Source organism: Mustela nivalis (genome assembly GCF_964662115.1).
Source record: "Mustela nivalis genome assembly, chromosome: 17".
Classification (NCBI taxonomy): domain Eukaryota; kingdom Metazoa; phylum Chordata; class Mammalia; order Carnivora; family Mustelidae; genus Mustela; species Mustela nivalis.
This window is the reverse complement of record NC_139036.1, coordinates 39,316,855-39,340,680: the sequence shown is the minus strand read 5'-3', so window position 1 is coordinate 39,340,680 and position 23,826 is coordinate 39,316,855. Positions and strand designations below refer to the sequence as shown.

Below are 23,826 nucleotides of genomic sequence, written 5' to 3'. Positions count from 1 at the left end.
CTGAGCCGCTGCGAGCCCGCCCCACTGACGCCCAACCGGCGTCCAGTCTCCTAGCAACGACGCTTAGACTCTGGGGCACAGCTCTTTTCTTTCCATCCGCACCCGCCACTCTCTACCCACAATCCCCCAGTTTTACTAGCCCCGTCTCACTCGTCAAACTCTTGAGCCCCCGCCTAGATTTACTTTTGTCTTCTACCGCACCTCATGCATTATAATGTTCTGAATCAACCCCTTTCCCTTATCCCTCGAGTCTCCGAGGTTCTCCCTCCTCACACCATCCTGGGTTCCGCCACCTCCGGGGCTATCCAAGTTGGTCGCCTTCCCTTCGTCCTGAGCCCATGCTAGGCCAATAATAGCCTTTAAATGATGCCCGGAGGTGAGTAGGGGATGGGGTGGTGAGTAGAAGATTCGGATAACGGTACGGTCGGGCTTCCAAGAATAAGAAACGTAACAATTGGACTCATCTTTTCACAGCTAATCTTGCCCAGAGTCCAGAGGAAGGGGGCGTCTGCATTACTGAAGCCCTTATCACCAAGCGGAACTTGACGTTCCCTGAAGATGAGGATCTGTCAGAGAAGATGTGAGTGCCAGGGGGAGAAGGAGGTGGTGGGCGATTGAATCACACAGGATGACCAGTCCCCTGAGCTGGACTGGTTTGTCAACTCATCTTTATCCCTCTCTTTACTTACTCCATGCATTCAGTCAATGGTCATGTCCAATTGATTTTGCCTCCTTAAACATTATTCTATTCCTTTTCTTTTTTCTTTTCTTTTCAAACCATGCCCACTGAACTGCCTTAAATAAGGCTCTTAGGCCATCACCTCTCAACAAACTCCTAATTGGTTTCCCCTGCCCCCGTGCCTGGATCCCTATACTGTTACCAAAGTGATCCTTTTAAATGATAAATCTGATCAGACACACCTTGATGGAACTTTCCTTGGCTCTCTAGTACTTCCAGAATAAAATCCAAATGCCTTAGCATGAGTTGAGCTCTGCTGCCTTTTTAGCCTTATTTCTTGCCGTTCTCCACTATTCCTCTAAGACCCGACATTCTCACACCTTAGCGCCTTACTTCTCAGATTAGTGCTGAGCAACATCACCTGGGAGGTTGTTATAATGACTCTCAGGTCCACCCCAGACCTACTTAACCAGAAACTGCATTTGAACAAAAATTCCAAGGGACTCATGGGCACATTAAAGTTGGAGAAAGCGGGGCGCCTGGATGGCTCAGTGGGTTAAGCCACTGCCTTCAGCTCAGGTCATGATCTCAGGATCCTGGGATCGAGTCCCGCATCGGGCTCTCTGCTCAGCAGGGAGCCTGCTTCCTCCTCTCTCTCTGCCTGCCTCTCTGCCTACTTGTGATCTCTCTCTGTCAAATAAATAAATAAAATCTTAAAAAAAAAAAAGTTGGAGAAAGCCTGGATTAGCACACACTGTTCCTTCTGTTTGACATGCCTTCTCCTCATCCCCTTCTCACCTTCCCAGCCAACTCCCACTTACATCACCTCCTCCGGGAAGCATTCCCTGTCCCCCAATTCAGGAGTCCATGCACAGTTCAGGCACTCCTTTGGTCCCTTGTACTTGTGTCTGTCATCCACTTGTCCTAGATGTTTGGCCGGCTTCTCGAATAGTGATGGGCAGGGACTCTCATTTGTCTCTAGTGGGCATGCAGTAAATATTGTGGAATGAATGAATGAGTGAATGGGGAAAAGGTCCTCCCATGGACCACTCAAAAGGGAAAGAAGGAAGGATCCTCCTTCCGAGTTGTCTCATCTCTGCCCCGGCCCCAGCTTCCACCATCCACACTGGTTCAAGGAAGTCTTCCCTTGCCTCTGAGTCTCTCCAGGAACCATAGGCTGCTATCACCCATTTCCTGGTCCAAGGGCCTTCTACTCCTCTCACCTTCTGATCCTTCCCAGTGCTTCTGACCAAGATCCAGGGCTCTAGTTTCATGGTTTCATGATGGGGACACCGCCTCATGAGTTCCTGACATCTCATCAAAGGCACTTATCTTGAAACCCCTTTCCTCCCCCTCCCATATTCCCTGCTGAGACAACACAGAAGTGGCATTCCATTACAACACCTGCTGACTGTTCTTCCAGGTTTCACACTCTGGCTGAACTGCAGACTGTCCGCCTGGACCGGGAGGGGATTACCAGTATCGGGAATCTTGAGGGCCTCCAGAACCTACACAGCCTTTATCTGCAAGCGGTAACTTCTTGCCTCCTGCCCTTCTTCCCCCTTCACCCTCTGTGGACCAAGTCTGTTTAATCCAAAAACAACCAATCAGGTCACCTTGCCCATTCCCTGCCATTCAGGGAGGCAGACCTTCATTGAAACTGTTCCTAGATGGGCGCCTGATTGGCTTATCTGTAGAGCATGCAACTCTTGATCTCAGGATTGTAAGTTCAAGCCCCACATTAGGTGTAGAGATTACTTGGAAGAAAGGAAGGAAAGAAAGAAAAAAGGAAGGAAGGAAGAAGAGGAAGGAAGGAAGGAAAGAGGGAAGGGGAAGAAAAGAAGGAAGGAACTGTTCCCAGATGAATCAGGAATTCTCTTCAGTAGGAAGAGCAATCCTCCCTGAAGAAATCCTAAGCATGCTCTTGAATCACTGGTTTTTTTGTCAGACATCTTCTCTGGGCCTCAAATTTCTTCTTGGTATCTACCTTATCATGTTATATATATATATAGCTCCAGCCCATTTCGTGTTTTATAGAAGTGGAAGAGGGAGCCAGAAGATTCTACTGCATCCTTCAGAACCTTGAAGGCTGTTTTGCTGTCGGAGGTGGTGGTGGTGGTGGTGGTTGACTGACTGAGTTTCAGGGTCCTCCAGGTTGACTGTACCCCGCTCCTTTTGTTTTTCCCCACAGGAACTTTATGAATCAAAGTCACGTGTGCCCATTACTCCCTGTGTGTACCTAAGCCACCACTCGGGCCTCCACTACTGCCCCGTGGCCCCTTGGTCTCCTTCTTGACTTCCAGGCCCCTCTGTGGTTGTGGGCTGAGCAGCGTTTACTTTGATGAAGCATAGCTAGCCCCCAAGTTGACCCCCCTTGACCATCCACCCAGAGAAAGCAAATCATCCCCGGGTAGCGAGAACCAGTTCAGGGGGCAGGGGGTCATTCCCAGAGCGCCATTTCGCCAGTGGCAACAGGGGACAGGGTCTACCCAGTTTCCCCAACTCATTTGCTTTCTGCAGAATAAGATCCAGCGGATTGAGAACCTGGCCTGCGTCCCCTCCTTGCGGTACGTGGTGTACAGGGCTCAGGCCTGGGGGAGAGGGAGAGAACGGGGAGAAGGGGAGACCCAGCCATGCCCCAGAGAACTAGTTGGTCCAGACTTCTCCAAGCCTAATGTCTTGTCCACCGAGGACCCAACAAGCCCGGCTCTGCTTCCCCCACCCAGGGGGCCACGAGTCCCCACTCATCATCAGGCTGCTCAGCCAGGGTCCCCGGGCGTCTGGAGTCCTCCTCCCTTCCTCCCGTGGTTCCATGATGCAGCTCTGTCTTTGCACCCCTTCCTTCCCCCCGCAGCTTCCTGTCTCTGGCAGGAAACCAAATCAAGCAGGTGGAAAACCTCCGTGACCTCCCACATCTCCAGTTTCTGGACCTTTCTGAGAACCTGATAGAAACACTGAAGCTGGGTAGGAAGGCCCTGGCCCCAGCTCATGGGACAAGCCTTGTGTGGGCCCCCCCTTCTCTGCTACCATCTCCCCAAGCTTGCGTTGGCAGCACGGCCTCTGGGGGTCTGGGAAGGCTGTACAAAGAGGCTTTGGGCAGGGAGAGGGGTAGGACACCCTTGTTCCTTTCTCCCTGGTGCACGCAGATGAGTTCCCCCAGAGCCTTCTCATCCTCAACCTGACCGGAAACAGCTGCACCAACCGGGATGGATACAGGTGAGGAAGACATGAGGGCAGGAAGAAATGGGGGGTGGCCGAGCTCCTCCTCCTACCTCCACGCAGACCCCCTCTCAGCCTGCAAACTGGTCACTATCCATGGCGCCTTCTCCTCCACCCCGGCTCAAGTGGGACGCTTTTTCTCTCCCACCCCGAGGTCCACACGGAGCCAGCCCTTAGCTTTTCGGGACTGACCACAGGCCCATCTCCCCGCCTGTGAACACCAGCCCTCCCGGTGTGGTTGCTGCGGCTTGTGTCTGCACTTCCTCCCAGGCTCCCCACCCATGGGTGCTCTCCCGGGGTGGGGGATCCTCTGCTCTTTCTGCCCTACAGGGAGCTGGTCACAGAAGCCCTGCCGTTGCTCCTGGACCTGGACAAGCAGCCTGTGTTAGAGCGCTGGGCCTCAGATGAGGAGGAGAAAGCCTCAGACGATGAGGAGGAGGAGTTCCCGGAGCTGAGCAGCCCGTTCTGCACAGAGCGAGGTGGTCCTGCCTTCCAAGGCTTGCACCCTCTCTAGAACTCTCCTCTGCCCTGTGGGGCACTGGGGTAGCTAAGTCCTGCCAGGGCCAGGTGTCAGTCTGGGGTGCAAGTGACGTGTCCTCCCCACCCCAACCCTGGGCCCCTCCTCGTAGGGATGGCAGCAGGTTAGTCTGCTCCAAGGGTCAGCCAGAGACCTCCCTGCCAAGGGCCTTCCTGCCAAGCCCAGGGCTCCATCTACCGCCTACCGTTTTGTCCCTCCCAGGCTTCCTCCAGGAGCTGGAGCAGGAGATGGACAGACACAAGGAGCGCAGACAGCAGACAGCCCTGAATGAGCACCTTCAGAGGATGGAGACGAAGCCCGCCCTCACTGACCTCCCCCTGCTGCCTGGGGGGCCCGTGGCTAAGGACAACAGTCCCTCTGTCACCCCCAGCCAAGGGAAGGAGACACCCCCCAAGCCTGCCTCCTTGCCACAAGCTACCTCTGCCACCAAGAAACCCTGCCCTCTGGTTTCCAGCCAGCAAAGCACTGTCCAGGCAAAGAAGGGGACCAAAGCAGCCACAGGCCCCAAGGCCTCTGTGTCGAGGGCCCCCAGCACAACCAAAACTGTGACCAAAAGAATCAAGAAGTGAAGGGCAGCCCGTCCCTACCAGCAATTCCACAGGAACGGGGAAGGGGGAAGAAAAGGGCATGGGTGGGGCCTCCCCTCCTCCTCATTCCCCTCACCTGTGACAGGAGGCTCCCCCAGTAAAATGTCACCCAGCCCTGAGTATGTCTTTCATGTCATTGGGGGGCATCAAGCAGTCAAGGCAGTGGGAAGGAGTCACAGAAATATAGAACCCAACTCTACTGAACACGTTTCTGGACAATTTGGGAACCACCCAAAGGACTGGCCCACCTCAGGTCCCCACCTGGCTGCCTGGGCCCTGAGCAGGCCTCACAGTGTGGAAGATGCCATTTTCCAGAGGGCACAGCTCACTGCCATCCTTGGGGCGTGCCCTCCAAGGTTTAAGCCAAGGACCAAAAACCCATGGTCCTCATTCTCCTTAAACAGTAGCCCCATAGTGTGCCAGGCACATTCTCTTGGGCATACCCGCTCACACACCTGCGGAGACCACCTCTCCTCACAGACCCCTGCCACAGCCTCCCCCATCGAGTCCCCATTCTCCAAGAGAAGACTGTGCTGCCCAGCAGACAACCAGAGGCCCAGGGCTGCCCTTTGCCCTCACTTGGCTCTCCCACCCCCACTAGAGCCGGGATCAAGTTCACTGAACAGTGAAATAGTGTACTTTATTAAGGCAAAGGCCGAGCCGGCCGCCCAGAACAGGACTGAGGGGAGTGAAGGGCTTGTGCTGATCCTGCTGTCGCAGGGGTCCTGTGCCCACCCCAGGCCAGGACCAGCTGTGGCGCTCAGCCATACACCCGGCTCTCCCTCTCCACAAAGGCCTGGAAGAGGGCGCCCAGCTCTTGTGGGGGTGGGGCCCACTCCCCGGCCAGCAGCCGCCGTGCAGCCTCCAGGCCTTCCTGCTCCAGGTCCCGCTGCTTCTGCCAGAGCTGCTGTCCCCGATCCTGCCCAGGAAAGGCAGAGATGAGTCTCAGGGACAGGCTTCCCTCCAGATCGCGGGGAGATACCTGCCATCTCCCACAAGCAGGACAAAGGGCAGGGTCCCCGACATTCTCCTGGGCAGCTGGCTTTGAAGGCAGAGACTCCTCCCAGCAGCTCTAGAGTCTCCCCTCCATTCCCAGGTCCACTCATATTTCCAGAATCCCAACTGGGCATGGGAGAAGTGAGTCATGTCCCCAGAGTAGCCCCTAATCCCCGGGGCTTACCTGCCCACTCTCCATCAGCCCCAGGGCCACCTGGTGTCCACGGTAGAGGCTGTGCCGGCGATCCACCTGAGTCTGGAATCGGGGCTGGGTCCGAACAGGATCCTGTGCTCCAAAAGTGGGGGACACCACCTGGGGGGCCGGGGCCACGCCCGCCCCAAAGATGAAAGGTTTGAACACTGACCTAACGGGACAGAGATGGAAGGAGTGAAGGCTATCACATCCCCCCGGACACACACACACATACCCCGCCTGGCAAGCTCTCCCCTGCCTTCCCCACCCTCATTCCCCTCACCTGGATGGGTCTGGTGTGGCAGTGAGGAAGTGGACACAGGGCTGTGTGGGATCCTGGGGCAGGATGGACACCATGCTGGCCGTGGTGCGAAAGCCTCCCGAGTCCATACAGATACCACTCTCCTTGTTCCTGAGAATGTCCATCATCACCTCTGCCGTGATGCCCCCTGTGAAGGAGGACAGGCTGAGGGGCCCCCAGGGCAGAAGGGGACCCTCTGGCCCATGGTCAAGTCTGTGGGAGAGGAGAGAGGCCGGGACTGCCATGGCCCTCGGGCCCCCAGCCCGCTGCCATCTGCTCACTGACCTCGCTGCTGCTGCAGCAGCTCTCGTCCGGCCTGGAAGCGGGCTTTGGCAGCCTCCATCCGCACAGGCTGCTGAGTCAGGGAGAAGACCTGAGCGAAGTCGAAAGCGCTCTGCCCACCCCACCAGCCCTGGGCCAGGGCATGGGTCCGCAGCTCTGAGTGTTCAGCGGAGATGTCTGTGCCAATGCTCAGCTGGTTGGAGATGTTGCGGGCCCCCTCTGCGGAGGAGGCGGGAAGGGGAGGGAATGGCTCCTTTATCATAAAGCACCTACTCTGTGCCAGGGGCTGAGAACAGGGCAGTGAAGAAAACAGCCCTTCCCTCGTGGAGACGGAGACAGACGTGTGAGCTTGAGGCTGTGGCAAGTGCAAGGAAGAAGCACCTGCTTGCATATACGGGGGAGAGGGGGGCTAACCGCCAGGGAGTCCAGGAAGGTTCCCCAGAGGAAGTGGCAGGCTAGAGCACAAAGAGGATTTAAGCAAGCGAAGGGGAAAGGGTCCTCAGTGGGCTCATCTCCCACCACCTCAGGTACGCCGACCACCCTGAGGTTTGCACCTGGATCCGCCCTGCCCGGCCCTCATCCCACCCCCTACCAAGGCTGGCCAAAGGGGACGCCTCCAGGAGGCAGGCCCCAGTGCCGGGCCCTCACCCCGGATCCTCTGTGCGGCCCACAGCCTCCCCGCCGTCTCCAGCACCCACGCCTCAGTCCGGTCAGCCAGCAGGAAAGTGTTGTGGTAGCAGAACGGGGCAGGGTCCTCCCGGCAGCTGCCCCCTTGCCCATGGCGCTCCAGCAAGCCCGTGATCACGTGCAAGGCCTCCAGGGCAGAGCGGCTCCGTTCTAACGCCAGCCTGGCATGGGGAGACGGGCCGGGACCAGAAGGGCAGTGAGGTACTGGCGGCGGGTGACAGAAGCCCCAGTGGACAGACGCAGCCCGGGGAGGCCCTCGTTACACAATCTGCCCACAGTGGTTGTGTGGAGCGCAGTTAGGCCAGGGGTTTTCAAGTTTGGCTCTGAGGGTCCCCTGAAGAGGCCTGAAACATGGTCCCACAGAGAGAAGCACACCAGGCCCCCCAGCCTCTCTTCAACCCGAGTGGCTCTGCTTTAACTCGCTTCATACATTGGGACTCCATTGGGGGGCAGGGGGGAGCGCTTCTACTGAAAAAAGAAATGTGAAACCACTGCCCTATTTCTGGGCCAGGAGAGGCACAGAAGGGGCCATACTTGGAAGCTCCTTAAGAGACTGGAGATGGGGCCGGGAGAGAGGAGGAGCGGGGGCAGCCTGTCTGGGCTCGCAAGGGGGACAAAAAGATGGGGGCCCCGTGACCCGAGCTTAGGGGAAGGGGGAATGGCACTCAGCTCTCAGACTTCCAGCACCAGACGATGAGGGCAGTGTCCCCACCTGAGTAGATCCATGCCCAGCAGGGCTTCCCCCTCGCCAACTGGCTCCTTGGTCCACACTGCCTCATTGCCAATGCAGACACCATGTTCATTAGCGCCCATCTCTGCCCCCCAGAGCCACGAAGGTCGGCTCAGGATCACCGCATGAGTCTCTGACACCTGGTCCACCTCAATGTAGGTGCACTGCAGGTAACAGGGGAGAAGGGGAGAGCCCACTCAGAAAGGGTTTTAGTATTCCCACTTGCCCAGGAGCAGCCTAAGTCAGAGGCTAGGTCCAGGCTGGTAGACGGTAAGGTCATGCTCTTTCCCGCACCTGTAGTGGCTTTCCAGGGGCCCGAGAAGCGGAGGAGGCAGGTCTGAGGCAGAGGTTCAGATCTGCCACAGCTCCTAGCTCTTCCATAAGGCCTAACCCACCTGGAGCCGGCTCCCAGGAGGGTGAGTGCTTGCGGGTACAAACACCACCTCCTGCACTTCGTCCCGGGGCCGGTCAGAGTTCTTGGCAAAGATCACGGCGGGGATGGCCGAGGCCGGGGGTACCGAGACAAAGCAATCGCAGGAACGTGGGGCGTCGGGGTTCCAAGAAGCCATCTGGGGAGAGGTGGGGAGGAATGGGTCCTCTTCGGGCGACGTCTCCACCATACTGGCCAGAGCTCAGCCCCCTGGGAGCCCCTATCCCAACACGTGTCAAGAGACACTCGGAGGTCACTGCCGTTGGGTTCGCGATGCTCAGCACCGTACACAGGCGAAGGCACCGCGCGGCGGAGGCACCAGCTCTCCGCCCGGGCTCCAGGCTGGCGGCTCCGCAGGCGGGCGCAGAACGCACGCTCTCAGAGCCCTGCCCGACCGGGAGCCCGGCTCTCCGGCGCAGTCGCGGGATCCCCTCCCTCGCCACCCTACCCCTCCCTCCACGCCCCTATTCTATCCCCATTTTCTCTCTTCCCCAATACGGTCCGCCCCTAACCTCACTCCCTCCAAGATCCCCAGCTTAGCCCCGACCGCCACCGCCTCCGGTTCGGGTCATTGGGCGGAGGCTCCCAGGTGACCTGGAAGGCTTTGGCCCGGGAGGCGGAGCCAGAACCAAGCGCTTGCAGTTCTACCGTCTTCCACCAGGGCGCGCGCCAGCACTATTTCTTGGAGCGGCCTCGGAAACCGTGTTAGGCAACCTGTCCTTGCCGGCGCCGCTCTCAGGCTGGAAAAAGGCTGAGACGAATCCGGGGGCACTTCCAATGGGGAGCTGGGGGTGGAAAGAAGCCCACATGAAAAGAGAGGAAAGAAAAACCAGATCTGTTAGAGAGCGCCGATTGCTGGGGCATCTGGAGGAGAGAACTCAGCTACTTGTGTCCTGGTTTGAATTACAAAGGTGCGACCTACCCCAGTCCCCACCAGGGCGCAAGATCTGTCAGATTGTCACAGGGCTGAAGGTGTAGGGATAACTTAAGTTAATGCATTTTTTAAAACGACATATTCTCAAAACCCACCTGACCCCAAAAGGTGGATTCTGCCCCACAGTGCTTGAACTCCTAGAAAGATAGCTTTGAAAGGATATTTGAAAATTTCTAGTCCAAAGATTTGGTGCCTTTAAATAGAGTGAAACTGAAACAGCAAAGAAGTCTTTTTTTTTTTTTTTAAGAGAAATTTTTTTTCAAAGATTTTTTTAATTTATTTGACAAAGAGAGATCACAAGTAGGCAGAGAGGCAGGCAGAGAGAGAGGGGGAAGCAGGCTCTCTGCTGAGCAGAGAGCCTGACATGGGGCTCCATCCCAGGACCCTGAGACCATGACCTGAGCCGAAGGCAGTGGCATAATCCACTGAGCCACCCAGGCGCCCCCAGCAAAGAAGTCTTGGCCAAGGGGGTTACATATTGATGTGTGGGTGGACTCTGATCCCAAATGTTCTACTTTCCAGGTCATTTTCCCCTATTAACCCTCTCTGTAACCGGCACTTAAGCAAATGTATGCTACTCTTTTTGCTCTGTGGAGCCCTCCAGGATTGGGGACAGGAGAGATACTGCAGATTCTCTACTTCTCCCACATCCATCCTGCCAACAAATAAGGCTGCTGCTCAGAGCCCTTGGCGACAGCGTGGCAGCCTGGGGTCATTCCTGGGAGGGCAATGAAGACCAAGTTTTCCCCAGGAGGCAGGCTATGGGCAGGTGCACCGATAAGGCTATTGGGGGATCTGAAATCTGAGATAGTTCTTAATTGCCTATAGGTATCCAAGGCTGATTCTGAAAAGGAAGCTGTCCCCAAGGAGATGGGCTTCACTTTCAGAAGGTGCACTGCCACTTGCAGAGAAGAATTATCTAGAAGCTCGGCAGGGAGCAGGGAAGAGTATCACCTGAAACTCAGAACACTGGCATCTTGTCTTGCTTCTGCAGTGGACCAGGAGTGTCTCTTTGGGCAGGTCACTTCTTTGAGGACCTCAGTTTCCCCGGTAGTAAAATGACAGCATTGAACTAGATCTGTGATTCTCCACCACGGGTGGGGAGTGGAGGGGAGCAATTTGCTTTCAACCACACAACTTCCACTGTACAACAGAATATTTTCATTCTCTGTCCATGGACGGCCAGCATCAGCGTCACCTGGAAGCTTGTTAACAATGCAGAATCTTGCGGCGCCTGGGTGGCTCAGTCTTTTAAACAGTGGACTCTGGATTTCTGTGCAGGTCATGATCTCATTGTCCTGAGATTGAGTCCCGCATGGAGCTCCCAGTTCAGCAAGAACTCTGCTTCTCTCCCTCTCCTTCTGCCCCCTCCCCAAATAAATAAATAATTTTTTAAAAAAGATGCAGAATCTTGGGCCCCATCTCAGACCTAGTGAATCAGAAGCTGCATGTTAACAACATCCCCAGTGTAAAGTTTGAGAAACGCCGGTCTAATACACCCCCAAGGACATCATTTGGAGTGCTGGAGAGTTAATCCGGATGGCTTCAGGAATTCCCTGGGTGTCTCTAATACGCCCTGTACCGGGTGGAGACAGCCAGACTGTTGGGTTCCTGAGATGCTTTTCAAACCCACACTGAGGGGCGCCTGGGTGGCTCAGTGGGTTAAGCCGCTGCCTTCGGCTAGGGTCATGATCTCGGGGTCCTGGATTGAGTCCCGCATAGGGCTCTCTGCTCAGCAGGGAGCCTGCTTCCCTCTCTCTCTCTCTCTCTGCCTGCCTCTCCATCTACTTGTGATTTCTATCAATTTAAAAAAAAAAAATCTTCAAACCCACACTGATAGGACGCTGAGCCGTCGAGCTCACCAGAATTAATGGAAAGTGAAGGCTGCTTAGGGTGTGCAGTCCATGGGGAGGTGTCGTGAGGTTGCTGTCAGGGGTCATTCCAGAAGCAAAAGTCAAGGCTGTGTGCCGATGGACGCGGGCACCCAGAGTGGCGGGCGGCTCAGTGGGCCCCTTCCTTCACTTCCCCAGCCGCCCGCAGTGGGGCAGGATTGGGCCGGAGGAGAAGCGAGTGTCTGCGGGCCACAGCGCTGCCCCAGGCTGTGGTTCCCAGGCTGCCGGCTCCTCCGTCACTTTCCCATTCCTGTTTTCACTCACCAACCCTCCAGGGCCGGTACTCCCACCTGAGGTTGGCGGCTCAGAGAGGTTGTCCAAAGGGTGAGCCCACGTGGCCTGATTTCCCTACTTTCTCCCTGGCCCTCCAGGATCATCCCGCTGGGGGCGTCAGATCTGAGGGGTCAGTGGTGGCCTTGGGCTCCAGGGGTGGGGGGTAGGGGGCGGGCCAGCCGAGCAGCATTGCTGCCAATGCGGGCCAATGAGCAAACATCAGAGCCCCACCAAAGGCCCCCGCTAAGAATGCAGGTCAGCAGGAGGAGCTGTGAGGGGAGGAGGGGTGGCCCCAGCCCTGCCCAGACAGGCCCAGCCAGCCCCACAGCTGCCCTCCTGTCCCTGGGGGCAGCGATGGGCTGCAGGAGGAAGGGGCTCCCCGGGGTCCTGGGGTCTAACTCCCACTGAACCAGGAAGACAAAAGAGGTGCCCACAGAGTGGGGCCGGCAAGGGGGGTGGGGTGGGGCATAGGCCTGCCCCTCCTCCTCCTGGACTTCTAAATCCAGGAGCAAGAGAAAGCAAAGAGTTCCTCCCCTAAAAACCTGTCTGCTTCCTTCTGTAACCCCTATCACAAAGTGACCTTCAACTCTGTGACTGCAGATTCTCCCAAACAGGTGATGGGATGAGCCAGTGTGGGGACCAGAGTTGGCTCCAGGAAACTGGGTCCGGGGTGGAGTGTGGGAAACAGGAATCCCACTAGGGAAGATAACTGTGGCCAAAATGAAGGCGGGGAAGGTAAACGAACACAAAGTCCAGCCTGCCCCTTTGGACCCCGAACCTTCTCAGCTGTCAACCTTCCTAGCTTTGGGCCTCTGGACGCATAAGGGTTTTTTGTTTTGTTTTGTTTTTGTCTTTTAATCATTTCACCTGAATTGGGCACCGGCTGCATCGCAGGCACTGGGCAGCCCAGGAGAGTGTGTACAGATGGGCGTTTCTGCACATCCCAGGCCGCCCAGTGGGTCGGGTGAGGGTGCACTGGTGCGCGTGGTGTTTGTGTAACTGTGGCGGGCCCTCTAGCTGGGAGTTGCAGTAGGATCCTTCCCTCAGACTTTCCAGCTGGGCGGGAGCCCATCAGATAGCCTGGCTGCCTTTCATCGCCTTGTCCCTGATAGGGATCATTCTGGGTGAAGAAATCGCTGTCAGTCACCCCCGCCTCGCTCACAGCCAGAGGGACTGATCACACCCCCACGGGGCGGGGTGACCAGGCTGGGAGGCTGGCTCTCCCTGGTAAGGCAGGGAACTGGCGTTCTTCGCAGGGGAGGAGAAAGAGGGGGCTTACAGGTGGAGGAGGAAGGAAATATCTAGAACCTTCTCAGCCCCACGGAGGGACAGTCAGCCCAGCTATCAACCCTGAGGGAGCTCCTCCCCATTCCCCACACCAGCCACCTCCTGGGAAAGGATCTGACCCTTCCATCAGCTGGGCTCTGCCCCAAACAAAGGGAGGAGAGGCTGCAGGCCGGGGTGCTGGATCAAAGGAAGTGTCCACCCCACCCTGCAGCCGGCCTGGGCCTGGTCCTCACTGCTGAGGGACACTGAGTCAAAAAGAAAACCAGAGCTGGAAGACAAATGAAGCAATGATGTGCTTGATGACTTTATTATGGCATAAAAAACACAGGCTGTTTCTTCCTCCTCCTCTCCCCCCCAAAGTGGGTTCACAGCAGTTAAAGGAAAAAAAAAAAAAAAAAAAATCCTACATTTTTCCTCTAGGGGGCTGCCTAGAAGGGGGTAGACAGCCAAGCAACCTAGATCTATAAACGAGGGGAGCAGAAGAAAACCCATCCGAAGCCCTCACCAGCACCCTTAGAACTCAAGGCCTCCGGAGGGGAACATCAATGTTTCCCCGCCACCCCAACACCCATTCGGGAGTTCCCCTTACAATGGTCACTGGGGGAAGGCTGTCCTGGTAGCGCAGGGAGGGGGTGGCTGGTTTCGATGGGTGGAGGAGAAAGGCATCCCACACCCACAGTGCCCTCCCTCTCTCCCCCTGTCTCTGCCTGGCCAGGCAACCTGCAGGCGCTGCGAGCTCTCTCCTACCCCCAACCCTCTCAGCAAGGAAAGGGACCTCTGGTTGGGGTGGCAAGAGGTAGGGGGAAGAGGGAGCAAAAAGAAAGAACGTTACTTCTTAAACTACCCCAGGCCCATGAGTCTCTCAGGGAGAGTCACCCTGTCCCTTTTAAGAAGGGCTCCCTTCTATGCAAACGCATATTCCTATCCAGACCCCAGACCCATTTCCCATTTAGCTCCCAGTCCTGGGACTGACTGGACTTCAGCATCCCCAAGGGAGGAAGAGATGCTGTAAGCCTAAGACCTAGGGCTCTGGACAGGGTGAACAAGGTGGGGTCTCTCTAGCTGGAGACCCCAGGCTCAGTAGAGAAACACACACACAACACACACACACGTACAAACAACATGCACACACACATGCCCTAATATTAAATAAAATACCTTTTCCTTATAACTTAAAAATCAATACACAACTAATCTTTGCATAGGGCTCTGGGTAGAGAAAGGGGGCAAGGGGTCCAGGGAGGTCAGAGGGAATCTTAGGGCCTCTACCTCTAGCTTGGGAAAGGGTACTAGTTCCAGACCCTGACCCCCTATCAGCTTCCTTCCCTCTGCCTGGCTCCATCCCTGCCAGACTCTCCCCCTCCCCAGGCTCCACTCCAAGATCACAATCAGGATGGATCTCAAGCATCTAAAGAAGGGGACAGGGACAGCTTCTTGGACATCACCTCAGAAGGCAGACCCCTTCCAATGGGAGAACACCTCCTTCATATGGAAGGGAAGTCTCCCTGCCCAGAATTGAGATGGGGAGAAGGGAGCCTCCTGATGCTCTACAGGAAGGGCAAGGCTTGCAGGCAGCAGAGAAAGGGGATGGGAAAGAAAAGAAAGAGTGGGCCTTCTCTTCCCAGTGAGTAGAAGATGGCTGGACATCCACCCTGAGTGGAGACCACTGGAGGTCCCTCTGCTGGGACACCCCACCTACTCCCCAGGCAACCCAGGTAACCCTCTTCCTTCCATCCCTAAAGAGAAAGCAAATGATGGGGGGAGGGGTGGGAACAGGGAGCCAGGATGAGACACTACATCATTCTAGGGTGGCGGCTGGGGCTTCTGGTTGCCTTGAAAACCTAGATCAGGTAACGGATGGGGAATGTGAACTACACCGAACTTTATTTTTCATGAAAACCATGAGTTAAGGACTGAAACCGAGTTAGAGGCATAAGGGGTTAGTTCCTTCCATTGCCCTACCCAATTCCTTCCTCTAGTTTTAAGAAGAGGACTTTTTGCCCTCCCCCTCCTGGTCTAGCTGTCTCCTCCACCCCACTGCTCTGGCTGGGAAGCTGTCCCAGATTCTGGCCCCTTCCCCTCTTCCTTCAAGGCTCCATCAGAATGGGTTGGGAAGGGTTAATCAGGAGGCACATAAAAGGAGTTATTTCTAGGGCAACAACCCTCCCAACCAGATAGAGACCCCTCCTTAGAGGGTACCCCTGTCTCCCCTACCCCACGTGAGCGCTCCCTCAGGAAACATAGGAACAGAAGTACTATATGGGGGATGAAAGGGACCTGGGCCGCAGGGCGGGTCCGGAGGCGCTTTTAAGTGCCGGTTCCCAGGCACTAAGGACGTGTCCAGACAGCTACCCCCAGCGCCTGTGGCGGCCCCACTCCTCTCTGCTCCGGGGACGCGCTGTCTCTTCCAGCAGGTCCCCTCCGCCCTGCAGCCGCGGTAGGGGTACCCCACCCCAACCCCCCCAGCCCGGGCACTGGAGCGAAGTAGTGGGGACAGGGAGGACAGAGCAGCATGCGCAGCCCCTCCCAGCCCAGCCAGTCAAACACGTCTCGTCCAGCCCCAGAGACTAAAAAACCCCCTACTGTCCCGTCCCCCTGACCCCGCACCACTTTTCCTCCCCCTTAATAAATAACCACCTGATCCTCTGACTCGAGTCCCCCAACCCCCAAGGGCATCAGGCCGGGGCGGAGGGAGTGGAGGGAGGCCCCGAAAGCTCTTCTGATGCCCCCAGGAGAGACCAGCGTGGGGGGCGGTACCAGAGCAGCTCAGTTGGAGGGAGCCGCGCCGCCCTCCGCCTCCCGCTTGCCTTTGCCCCCGGGGGGCTCCACAGCTCCGCCGGCCTTGCTCTCGCCGGTGGCCGCCCCGGCAGCCTCCTCTTTGGCGCCCTCGTGGGTTTTCATGTGTTTGGCCAGGTGGTCGCTGCGCATGAAGACGCGGCTGCAGACCGCACAGGGGAACTTCTTGGTGCCCGTGTGGGTCTGGAGGTGGCGCTGCAGCTCGTCAGAGCGCGTGAAGCGCTTGCCGCAGAAGAGCCAGTTGCACACGAAGGGACGGTCGCCGCTGTGCCAGCGCAGGTGCGCCTTCAGGTGCGACGTCTTGGCGTAGGCTTTCCCACAACCTGGGATGTGGCAATTGTGCAAATGCTTCTTCTTGCCCCCGTCGGGCCCGCACGGAGCCCCCAGTCGCTCCGCCTCCAGGCAGTTGGGGCAGCGGCACACGGTCTGGCCCGAGCTGCGGGGCACTGACCGCCGGGAGCCTTTGGGCCGGGCTGCTCCGTCCAGACTGGAATCCAGACCCTGGGACTCCGGGGCGGCCGCTTCCAAGGCCTTAGCCCCGTCGGGCGGCCCCAGGAGATGCTGCCCTCCAGCGGCCGGGAGAAGGTGGTGCGGGTGTGGGTGGGGCGGCGGGGCACAAAGCTGGTGGTCTCCGACGTAGCCCCCCAGGCCAGCCTGAAGCGCCCCGGGGTGGCCAGGCGAGGTCAGCGCGCCCTGAGTGTGGGGGAGGTCCATCCAGCTGGTGCCCGGATGAAGGTCCCACCACGAGCCATCCTCCGTGCCTGGGTGAGTCGGCCGGAACCATGATTCATAATGGTGTGACATGTCCGGCTGCAGGAGCTTGGAAAAGGGTCCCGGGGCCAAGGGACTGTCGCTTTCCAGGTCCTCGCAGGTTACCCGAGAGGAGGCCCCCGGCAGCTCATAGCCCTGTGAGAAATCCACCTCCGGGCCCAGCGGGAGGCTCTGCAGCTCTCCAGGCTGCAGCGGGGAGGGGTAGTCCCCAGCCTCCGGGCTCGTGTGGCCCTGGTATGTTTGGAGAGGCTGCAGGTCGAGGCGCGGCGGGGAGGCGTGAGGCGCGTCCGTGTGCTGGCTGCCCAGAGAGCCGCAGACAGCGGTTAGCATTGCCGGGATCCGGGGTGGGGTGGGGAACAGGGACGGTCAGGGGCACCTCAAGTGGGACCTAAAGGAGGCAAAGAAGAGGTGGCATGAGGAAAGTAACCAACTCACTTTTAGTCCTGACCCAGATCCCCTCCCTGCAAAGTGCTCCTCTCTGTAGCTGCCTGGCAGGTGAAAAGAGGGACACAGCTCTGAGGGGACTAAAGACCAGTAAACAGAATTGGGGAGAGCTAGGAAGGCTGGAGGGTATGAGGTTCTCAGCCAAGGGGGTAAGTCAACCTTCTCCTCGCTGAAGCTGATCCCTCCTACAGGACCTAGCTCATTCCGAGAGCTGGGCTAGTCCCAGGCTGGTAAGTCAGAAACTCCTACAGTAAAATGCTAGGACCATCCGGACCCCGGGTTCCCAGGCCAGCGCAGAGAGCTGGTGGCACTTACCCCCCTGCAGACCGGCCGCCACCCCCAATGGAGGGCCTAGACCCATCTCTACTTCCCTAGTCTAACTCAGGACACAGATGAGGAGACGGTGGGGGTCTGTTTCTGAAATGCAGAGCTTGAGGTGACCTGATTTTCCATGCCCAGCGCAGGTTTTCAGATACTGGGGGAGACCTCATTCCATCCCTGAGGAATGTTCAGTGGTGAAGAGCATTTCACTGTTCTGTACCATTAGCCTCAGCTCTCTGCCTGGCTGGGTTGCCAACCACCCAAACCCACTTCCATGCCTGGTCCCTACCCCTTCCCCCCCCCCCCCCGGGGGTGGGCAGCCACAGTGCTAGTTACCAGGGGACATCTCCCCACCAGAGAAAGGTAAGCCTCCTCCTCTCCTGTGCTGACCCACACAGGCTCCAGCCAGTTGTCTGCTGCTATCCACGCCCTCCTCCAATCTAGGGGAGACTCAGATGTGAAGCTGGGAGGGGTCAGCTTCCCCCAGAAGGGGGCCAGTGAGAGAAGAGCTGACTAACCAGCTCAGGGAGGTAAAACTGTCACCCCGTTAAGAGATGCAGAGCCACAGTGGGGACAGCGAAGGACAACAAGAAAAACCAGAATCACAGAAATTACGAATTACCCCAAGAGATTATAGAGGGGGGTGCATTCTAGACCTGGGTCATTTTTAGGAGTTCTGCAGATGGCGCCCATATGCAGCTAAGTGTTGAGAACCATTGCCTCAGACCAACCCTCTTATTTAAAAAAAAAAAAAGAGGAAATCCAGGCAGTATTTGGAGAAATGACTTGAACAGACTTTCATTTACTTGTTCAATCAACCTGTATGCACTGTATGTACCTCTGTGAACCAGGTGCCTGGACTCCCCGCCTGTTATCCTTTCCCTAAAGGGCTGGCAACCTAAAGATATCCACCCCGTTCTTAACCACGCATCTGTGACTGGAAGGTCCTCTTCCTCCCACCACCTCTCCCGAAGACCTGAGAGCCCTTCAGGTGTGGAGTTTGATCGCCCAGCCTTCTCTGATGGTGGGAGAGGAGGTGCAGTGGTTTAGGTCAGGGACTTCTTCCTACAGCAGGGCTGACCCTGCTACCTGTGGCCTCTGTGACCAAAGAGGTAGCCCTGGTAGTCTGGGAGAGGGGGAGAGAGGGGAACCGGGGCGCCTACTCAGCCTCTAGCTGCCTTACCACAAGAAAGGAACAGGGTGAAGCAGCAGGAAAAGAGCCTCGGGCCCAGGTGGGGCAGCCCAGAAGGGGCTGGGCAGGAGCCGGGAGGCCTGGGACCCTAATAGCTTTCGGCGTCTGGGAACTGCCCCAGGGATGAGGGGGTGGGGAGGTGAACGACCCAGGCTCCAGAGTGGCCTCTCTCGACGCAGAGCCGGGGAGTCCAGCCCTGGGATGCAATGGCCAGCCTGCAAAGTTTCGGGAAGGGAGACAGCAGAGCGCGCACTCTCGGCTTCCCAATCCCCAGTGCAGGAAGCCGGGTAGAAACACCCTTCTTCCCCCTTCCGCAGTCTCCCTCTCCCGATCACCGGCGCTCAGGTGGTCAGGACTTCCGCACTCCCAGTCCTCAAGGTTCCAGTCCTCCGGTTGTCCCAGTCGCTCCAGTTTCCCCGGTTTTCAGTCTCCTCGGTCCCTCGTCTCGCCCTTCCGCCCAGCTGTCGCTCGGCGGGGACGCTAAGCCCCTCAGATTCTTTAGGACCACCTCCCCCAAGGCCACCGGAGGCTGCGGCGAGTTCGAGGCGCGTCTTTCTGGGATGATCCCCGGGACGCGCACCCCTCGCCGCCCCGACCCTGGCTCCTACCTCGAGGCTGCGCTCGGGCTCCGGGCACGGCAGGCTGGCGCGCTACGGACGGGCGCTCATGGGCCCTGCGCGCCGGCGGGCTCTCCAACGGCAAGGCACAGGAGCCGAAGACGAGCGGGGGCCGCGACCAGACCCGGCGGCGGGCGGCTGGAGGCCGGCAGCGGGCGGCGGAGGAGGGGCGGAGGACCGGCGGGAGGGCGGAGGGCGGGCGGGAGCCAGGGAGCGAGCGAGCGAGCGAGCGAGCGAGCCCAGCTCCGCCCGTGACTCACCCGCGCTCTCTGCCTTCATCCTCTGCCCCGCGCTCCTTTTTCCCCGAGTCCGCGGCCCCGCCCACCTCACCTGCCGCCGCCTTTAACCCTTGCGGGCTCGGCCGGACCGGAGGCCCGCGCGGCCAGGCTGGAGGAGAGGGGGCGGGCTCGCTAACTAGGTCGCCTCCCGCCCCTCCCTGGCTCCTCCCCGGCCACTCCGCTCCTCCGGCGGGGGTCCTGGGCGGAGCGTTTCCCAGGCTCGGGGACCCGCCCCTCGGGAGCCAAACTGCCCGGGAGCCGGCTGGGTCTGGCGGGGTACGCGGGACTCAGACCCCGGGGGCCTGGAGAAGGGGGCGGGTCCTCGGGGCGATTAGGAGCGTCCCTCGGGCGCCGCTTGCTTCCTCGGCGCTCGACCCACTCGCCCGGCTGGGCGGCGCTGGCCGGGGTACTGAGAGAAAAAGGAAACAGGGCTGAGCGCCAAGGATGTGTCCGGTCCACCCCAGGCCTAGGCCGTGAGAACTTTGGGCTGCCGCCCTCCTTTACCTCATTACCCCCGCCGCTTCTCTCCACCACCACCACCCCCTGGCCTTTTGGCTCCGGCTTTCTTCCTCTCCCTCTCCGGCCACTCGCCTTTTTTGGGTGGCCTCCTCTCCTCTGCCATTCCCCTGTTCCCCCACTTGTCCTTATTATTCCCCCCTGCCTGCCCCTGTTCGTCTCCCAGGCCCCCCTCAGCTCTCACTCCCCATTTCCCCTTAAGCAGCAGCCGCAGGCTCCTAAGTCCATCTCTCAAATACGCGACTCCCCTCAGTCCCGGAGCTGCTCAGCCTCCGTATGCCCTCCACCTTTGCCCCCCTGCGCGCCCGGCTCTGAAAGTTGGGGAGGCGCCCTAATGGCCCTGGGAAGGGACACTTCTGGAAAGAACTGATCGACCCCTTGCCACGATTCTCACCTGAATGTTTAAACCCAAGGTTCTTAAGTTTGGGAAAGAGTCTGGGATTTCCTTTAAGGAAAACAAATGCACATACACAGTGCACCATTCTGGCAAAAATTTCAGGGCGTTCACGGCCCCCACCGAAAAACTTCTCTCCAGGTCCCATTTCGTCGAGATATGGAGCGAGCGCCGGTGATTAGAGGCGTTCCTCCTCCTCCTCGCCCCACTGGCCTGTGAACCCGGGTAGTCCGCTGTTCCCTTCTCTATCCGTGCCTCCTCCACCCGCTGCGCGGACTTCCCGAAACAACTCTTTTCTTGCAGGGGAATTCTGATCGATTTCCATATTTTTTTTCTTTGCGCTGTTTGGTTTTCCATACGCGCTTTGCCATCGGCTTTTTAAATTTCGTTTTTTGTCTCGACAGTCTATCAGGCATAGCAGGACCAGAATTTAGGATGATTCAATCTCACCTCTACAGCCTCTGTTCCACCACCATTGCTTGACCCGGTTCGATTTTCCGTTGGGGACATACTCAAAGTGCCACTACAGAACAACTAAACTGAATCTACAGCCCCTTGAAAATCAGCCTTTGCCTGCGTGATCCCCCCCCCCCCGTCCCCCCAAAACACACACGGTCTTATATCCGGAATAAATGTCTGATTCGTGGGTTCATCTGCCTCTTTTCTAAGATTCCATTTCCTCATCTGGGCCACCTGAGTTCAAGTTGGAAGACTCTTCTGGGGCTTAAAGGAATTGATGTACGGAAAATACTTAGCCTCTGGTTCCCCTGGTAAGCTCACAGCAAAGGGAAGATGTTGTTATAATTATTAAATAAGTGGGTTCCCCGCAAACGTTTGTTGGATTGAGGAATATTCGCAAGATCTTGGGACTGGAATTTGGTGGACCTAAAATCCTGCCCCGGCCCTGGACTTGTTAAGCTGATCTGGTGGGTCAGGTTGCACTGAGCCTCAGTTTCCCCTGGGTTAGAATGCAGTTAGAGCAGTTACCCTGCAGGGTAAAAGACAGGCGCTTGGAAAGCCTGGAGAAGTTGCTGGAATGCAAGGGATTATACTTTCTGATCAGTAGTCTTCTGGACACTCAGACGCCAGTGATGATGTTGATTCTCAAGAACTGCTCAGGATCTTTGGGGCCACTGCCACATCGACAGCTCTCTATCAACGTGGTTTTATCTCTGTTCACTCTGCTCACAACCACATCCAGAACAGAGCCTGTGACTCAGGCTCCTGTGTTAAGTCTGATTTGACCCATAGGCATTCTCTGCCTCCTTCCTCCCTGCAGCCCACAGAAGCTACTGCTCTTAAGGGATCTGAGCAGGGATCTGCTCAGAGTTTCCCACCCCGACCCCACTCCCACTTTTTTCCAGGCACCAGATTATTTTATCTTCCTGTCTCCTTCTGTCTCTCCCTGGAAAGCAACAGGGAAACGGGTCTAGCCCCTGGATGGTAGACTTCCCACCCCACTTTAACTCCATCCTACCCTGACCGACAGCCGCCTAGGGTTCCCATGAGCAAAGACCCTCCATCTGCCTGTGGCTCCTAATACAGTTATCTCAGAAAACAGCCATCCTTCTTTCCTGTCCTGCCTAGCTTTCTGCCTCTCACTCAGAGTACTATCTTCCTTTCAGGTCGCCCTCTACTCGCCTTCTGATTCCCGTCCCCTCCAGCCCCTTGCCAGATGGCTTCCTACTAAACAGTGCCTCTGGTCTCATGTCGACTTGACTGCCAACATCACCACTGCCCAGTACTATTTATGTCTTCTCAAAATTAGACAATGCAGCCCACCACATCTCCCACACAAATAGATTTTGCCCAAGACTCAGGCCATTTCTGGTCTTGCTTCCTCATTTCCCCAAAGGGGTAGATAGACAGATTTTGCCACAAGTGTCCAATCCTGCTACCCCTCTTCTCATACCTCATTTCTACCATGCAATCATTCTGCTCCTGGACCAGGTTAGTCTTCACGGTCATCATGACCACCATGTATTTACTGAGCATCTACTATGTTCCAGGCACTTTACACAAATATCTTCAGGGGCGCCTGGGGGGCTCAGTCATTAAGCATCTGCGTTCGGCTCAGGTCATGATCCCAGGGTCCTGGGATTGAGCCCTGCATCAGGCTCTCTGCTCAGCCAGGAGCCTGCTTCTCCCTTTCCTTCTGCTCCTCCCCCTGCTCATCCACTCTCTCTCTCTGTCTGAAATAGATAAATGAAATCTTAAAAAAAAAAAAAAAAAAAAGCAAACCCACAAATGTCTTGAACTCTCATGGGCATGCAGCAAACTTATTATTATTATTCCTATTGTACAGAGGAGGAATTCTGCCAAGGATCAAAGAAATTCAATGACCTGCCCAAGATTACAGAGCTATTAAGTGAGACAGAGAAGGAAACTGAGTCCAGATCTGTCAGGCTCCAAAGCCCAGTTCTGGCTGCCACTCCTTCCGACCTTGCTAGGGCAGCAGTGCTGGCCCCTGGAGTCCAGCTCCCCTAAATGCTGAAGGTGAGGGGAATAGCATTCTCCAGCTAATGTCCAGATCAAAGCCATCCATGACTGTGCCTTTAAAAGGACAAACTGGTCCCATCTTGGATTGCTGGGACAAGTCACAGCTCTATCTGTGGTCCCTTCTAAACCTCAGTTGTCCTTCTGTGGAGACTGCACTAGGAAAATACCAAAGCTTTTCTGCCTATAAAAATGGTCTAGTGCAAGTCCTCGTTTTATTGGTAGGGAAACTGAACCCCAGAACAGGGACGCAAATAGCTCAAAGTCATCAGAAAGTTAGAAACAAAGCAGGGACAAGAACTCTGGTCTCCTAATTCCTGGTTATTCACTCTTCTCCACTCCACACCCCCACTTTCAGGCTGCACCTGGAAACCTGCAAATTAATGATCCTGGACACCAACACATTCCTCCTTTCCTTCCCTCTTCCCACCCTGCCCTCCTATGTTCCTAGGAAACTGGACAGAATCCAGAGCTGGGGCCAAAATGGTTCTCTTTCATTCAGCCAACACTTACTGAGGGTTTACCTGGGAGACCGGGCACTACACCGGATCCTAATTCTATTTTAATCCAAATATCACTAGTGTCCACATCTGTCTTCAGTCTAAAGGATGAAACCAGCTGAGTCTAGAGCATCCATATCCTGGGGTACATGTGTGTGTGCCCACACTTGTGTGTGTGTACCCATCATGCCTGTGTGTGCCAGGGGCTTGAAGGTGGGGTGTCTGTTCCTTCTCTTCCATCATGGAGTTCCCCATGGGATTTGCACAGAGGTTTCTCCCTTACTTCTGCAGGTGTCCTAGAATGCACAAACTTCCGTGGGGTGAGTGTGTGCCCTGTGTGTCTATTAATATCTACCCATTTTTTCTCTCAGGACGAAGCCCCTGGCAGCTGGTTAATGACCACTCCATTTCTCCCCGAGGTCTCAGCATGGCCCAGTGCAAAGACCTCCAAAGGAATCCTCTTTGGGTCTCCA

The 23,826-nt window shown here is 56.9% G+C and overlaps 3 protein-coding genes across 5 annotated transcripts; 1 reads left to right on the top strand and 2 right to left on the bottom strand.

The window, feature by feature from the left end:
* The first annotated feature begins 26 nt into the window (after positions 1 to 26).
* On the top strand, positions 27 to 5,142 carry LRRC46 (leucine rich repeat containing 46). The gene is made up of 8 exons (XM_082704814.1): positions 27 to 376; positions 475 to 580; positions 2,103 to 2,211; positions 3,200 to 3,246; positions 3,534 to 3,643; positions 3,826 to 3,895; positions 4,229 to 4,377; positions 4,638 to 5,142. Exons 1-8 carry the CDS (start codon positions 364 to 366, stop codon positions 5,003 to 5,005), a joined length of 972 nt encoding a protein of 323 aa, XP_082560940.1. The 5' UTR covers positions 27 to 363; the 3' UTR covers positions 5,006 to 5,142.
* Positions 5,143 to 5,583: 441 nt separating this feature from the next.
* SCRN2 (secernin 2) lies at positions 5,584 to 9,239 on the bottom strand. 3 transcript variants are annotated; one of them, XM_082704774.1, is made up of 8 exons: positions 9,155 to 9,239; positions 8,608 to 8,781; positions 8,195 to 8,376; positions 7,444 to 7,643; positions 6,799 to 7,014; positions 6,496 to 6,661; positions 6,204 to 6,384; positions 5,643 to 5,942 (listed from the first exon to the last, which is right to left on the bottom strand). In XM_082704774.1, exons 2-8 carry the CDS (start codon positions 8,779 to 8,781, stop codon positions 5,784 to 5,786), a joined length of 1,278 nt encoding a protein of 425 aa, XP_082560900.1. In that variant the 5' UTR covers positions 9,155 to 9,239; the 3' UTR covers positions 5,643 to 5,783. The 3 variants fall into 3 exon arrangements, with proteins under 3 accessions (XP_082560898.1, XP_082560900.1, XP_082560899.1); XM_082704772.1 differs by lacking the exon at positions 9,155 to 9,239 and having other exon boundaries at positions 5,584 to 5,942; positions 6,799 to 6,865; positions 8,608 to 9,082; XM_082704773.1 differs by lacking the exon at positions 9,155 to 9,239 and having other exon boundaries at positions 8,608 to 9,079.
* Positions 9,240 to 13,308: 4,069 nt separating this feature from the next.
* On the bottom strand, positions 13,309 to 19,444 carry SP6 (Sp6 transcription factor). Its single transcript, XM_082708347.1, has 2 exons — positions 19,161 to 19,444; positions 13,309 to 16,983 (listed from the first exon to the last, which is right to left on the bottom strand). Exon 2 carries the CDS (start codon positions 16,923 to 16,925, stop codon positions 15,795 to 15,797), a length of 1,131 nt encoding a protein of 376 aa, XP_082564473.1. The 5' UTR covers positions 16,926 to 16,983; positions 19,161 to 19,444; the 3' UTR covers positions 13,309 to 15,794.
* Positions 19,445 to 23,826: the final 4,382 nt, after the last annotated feature.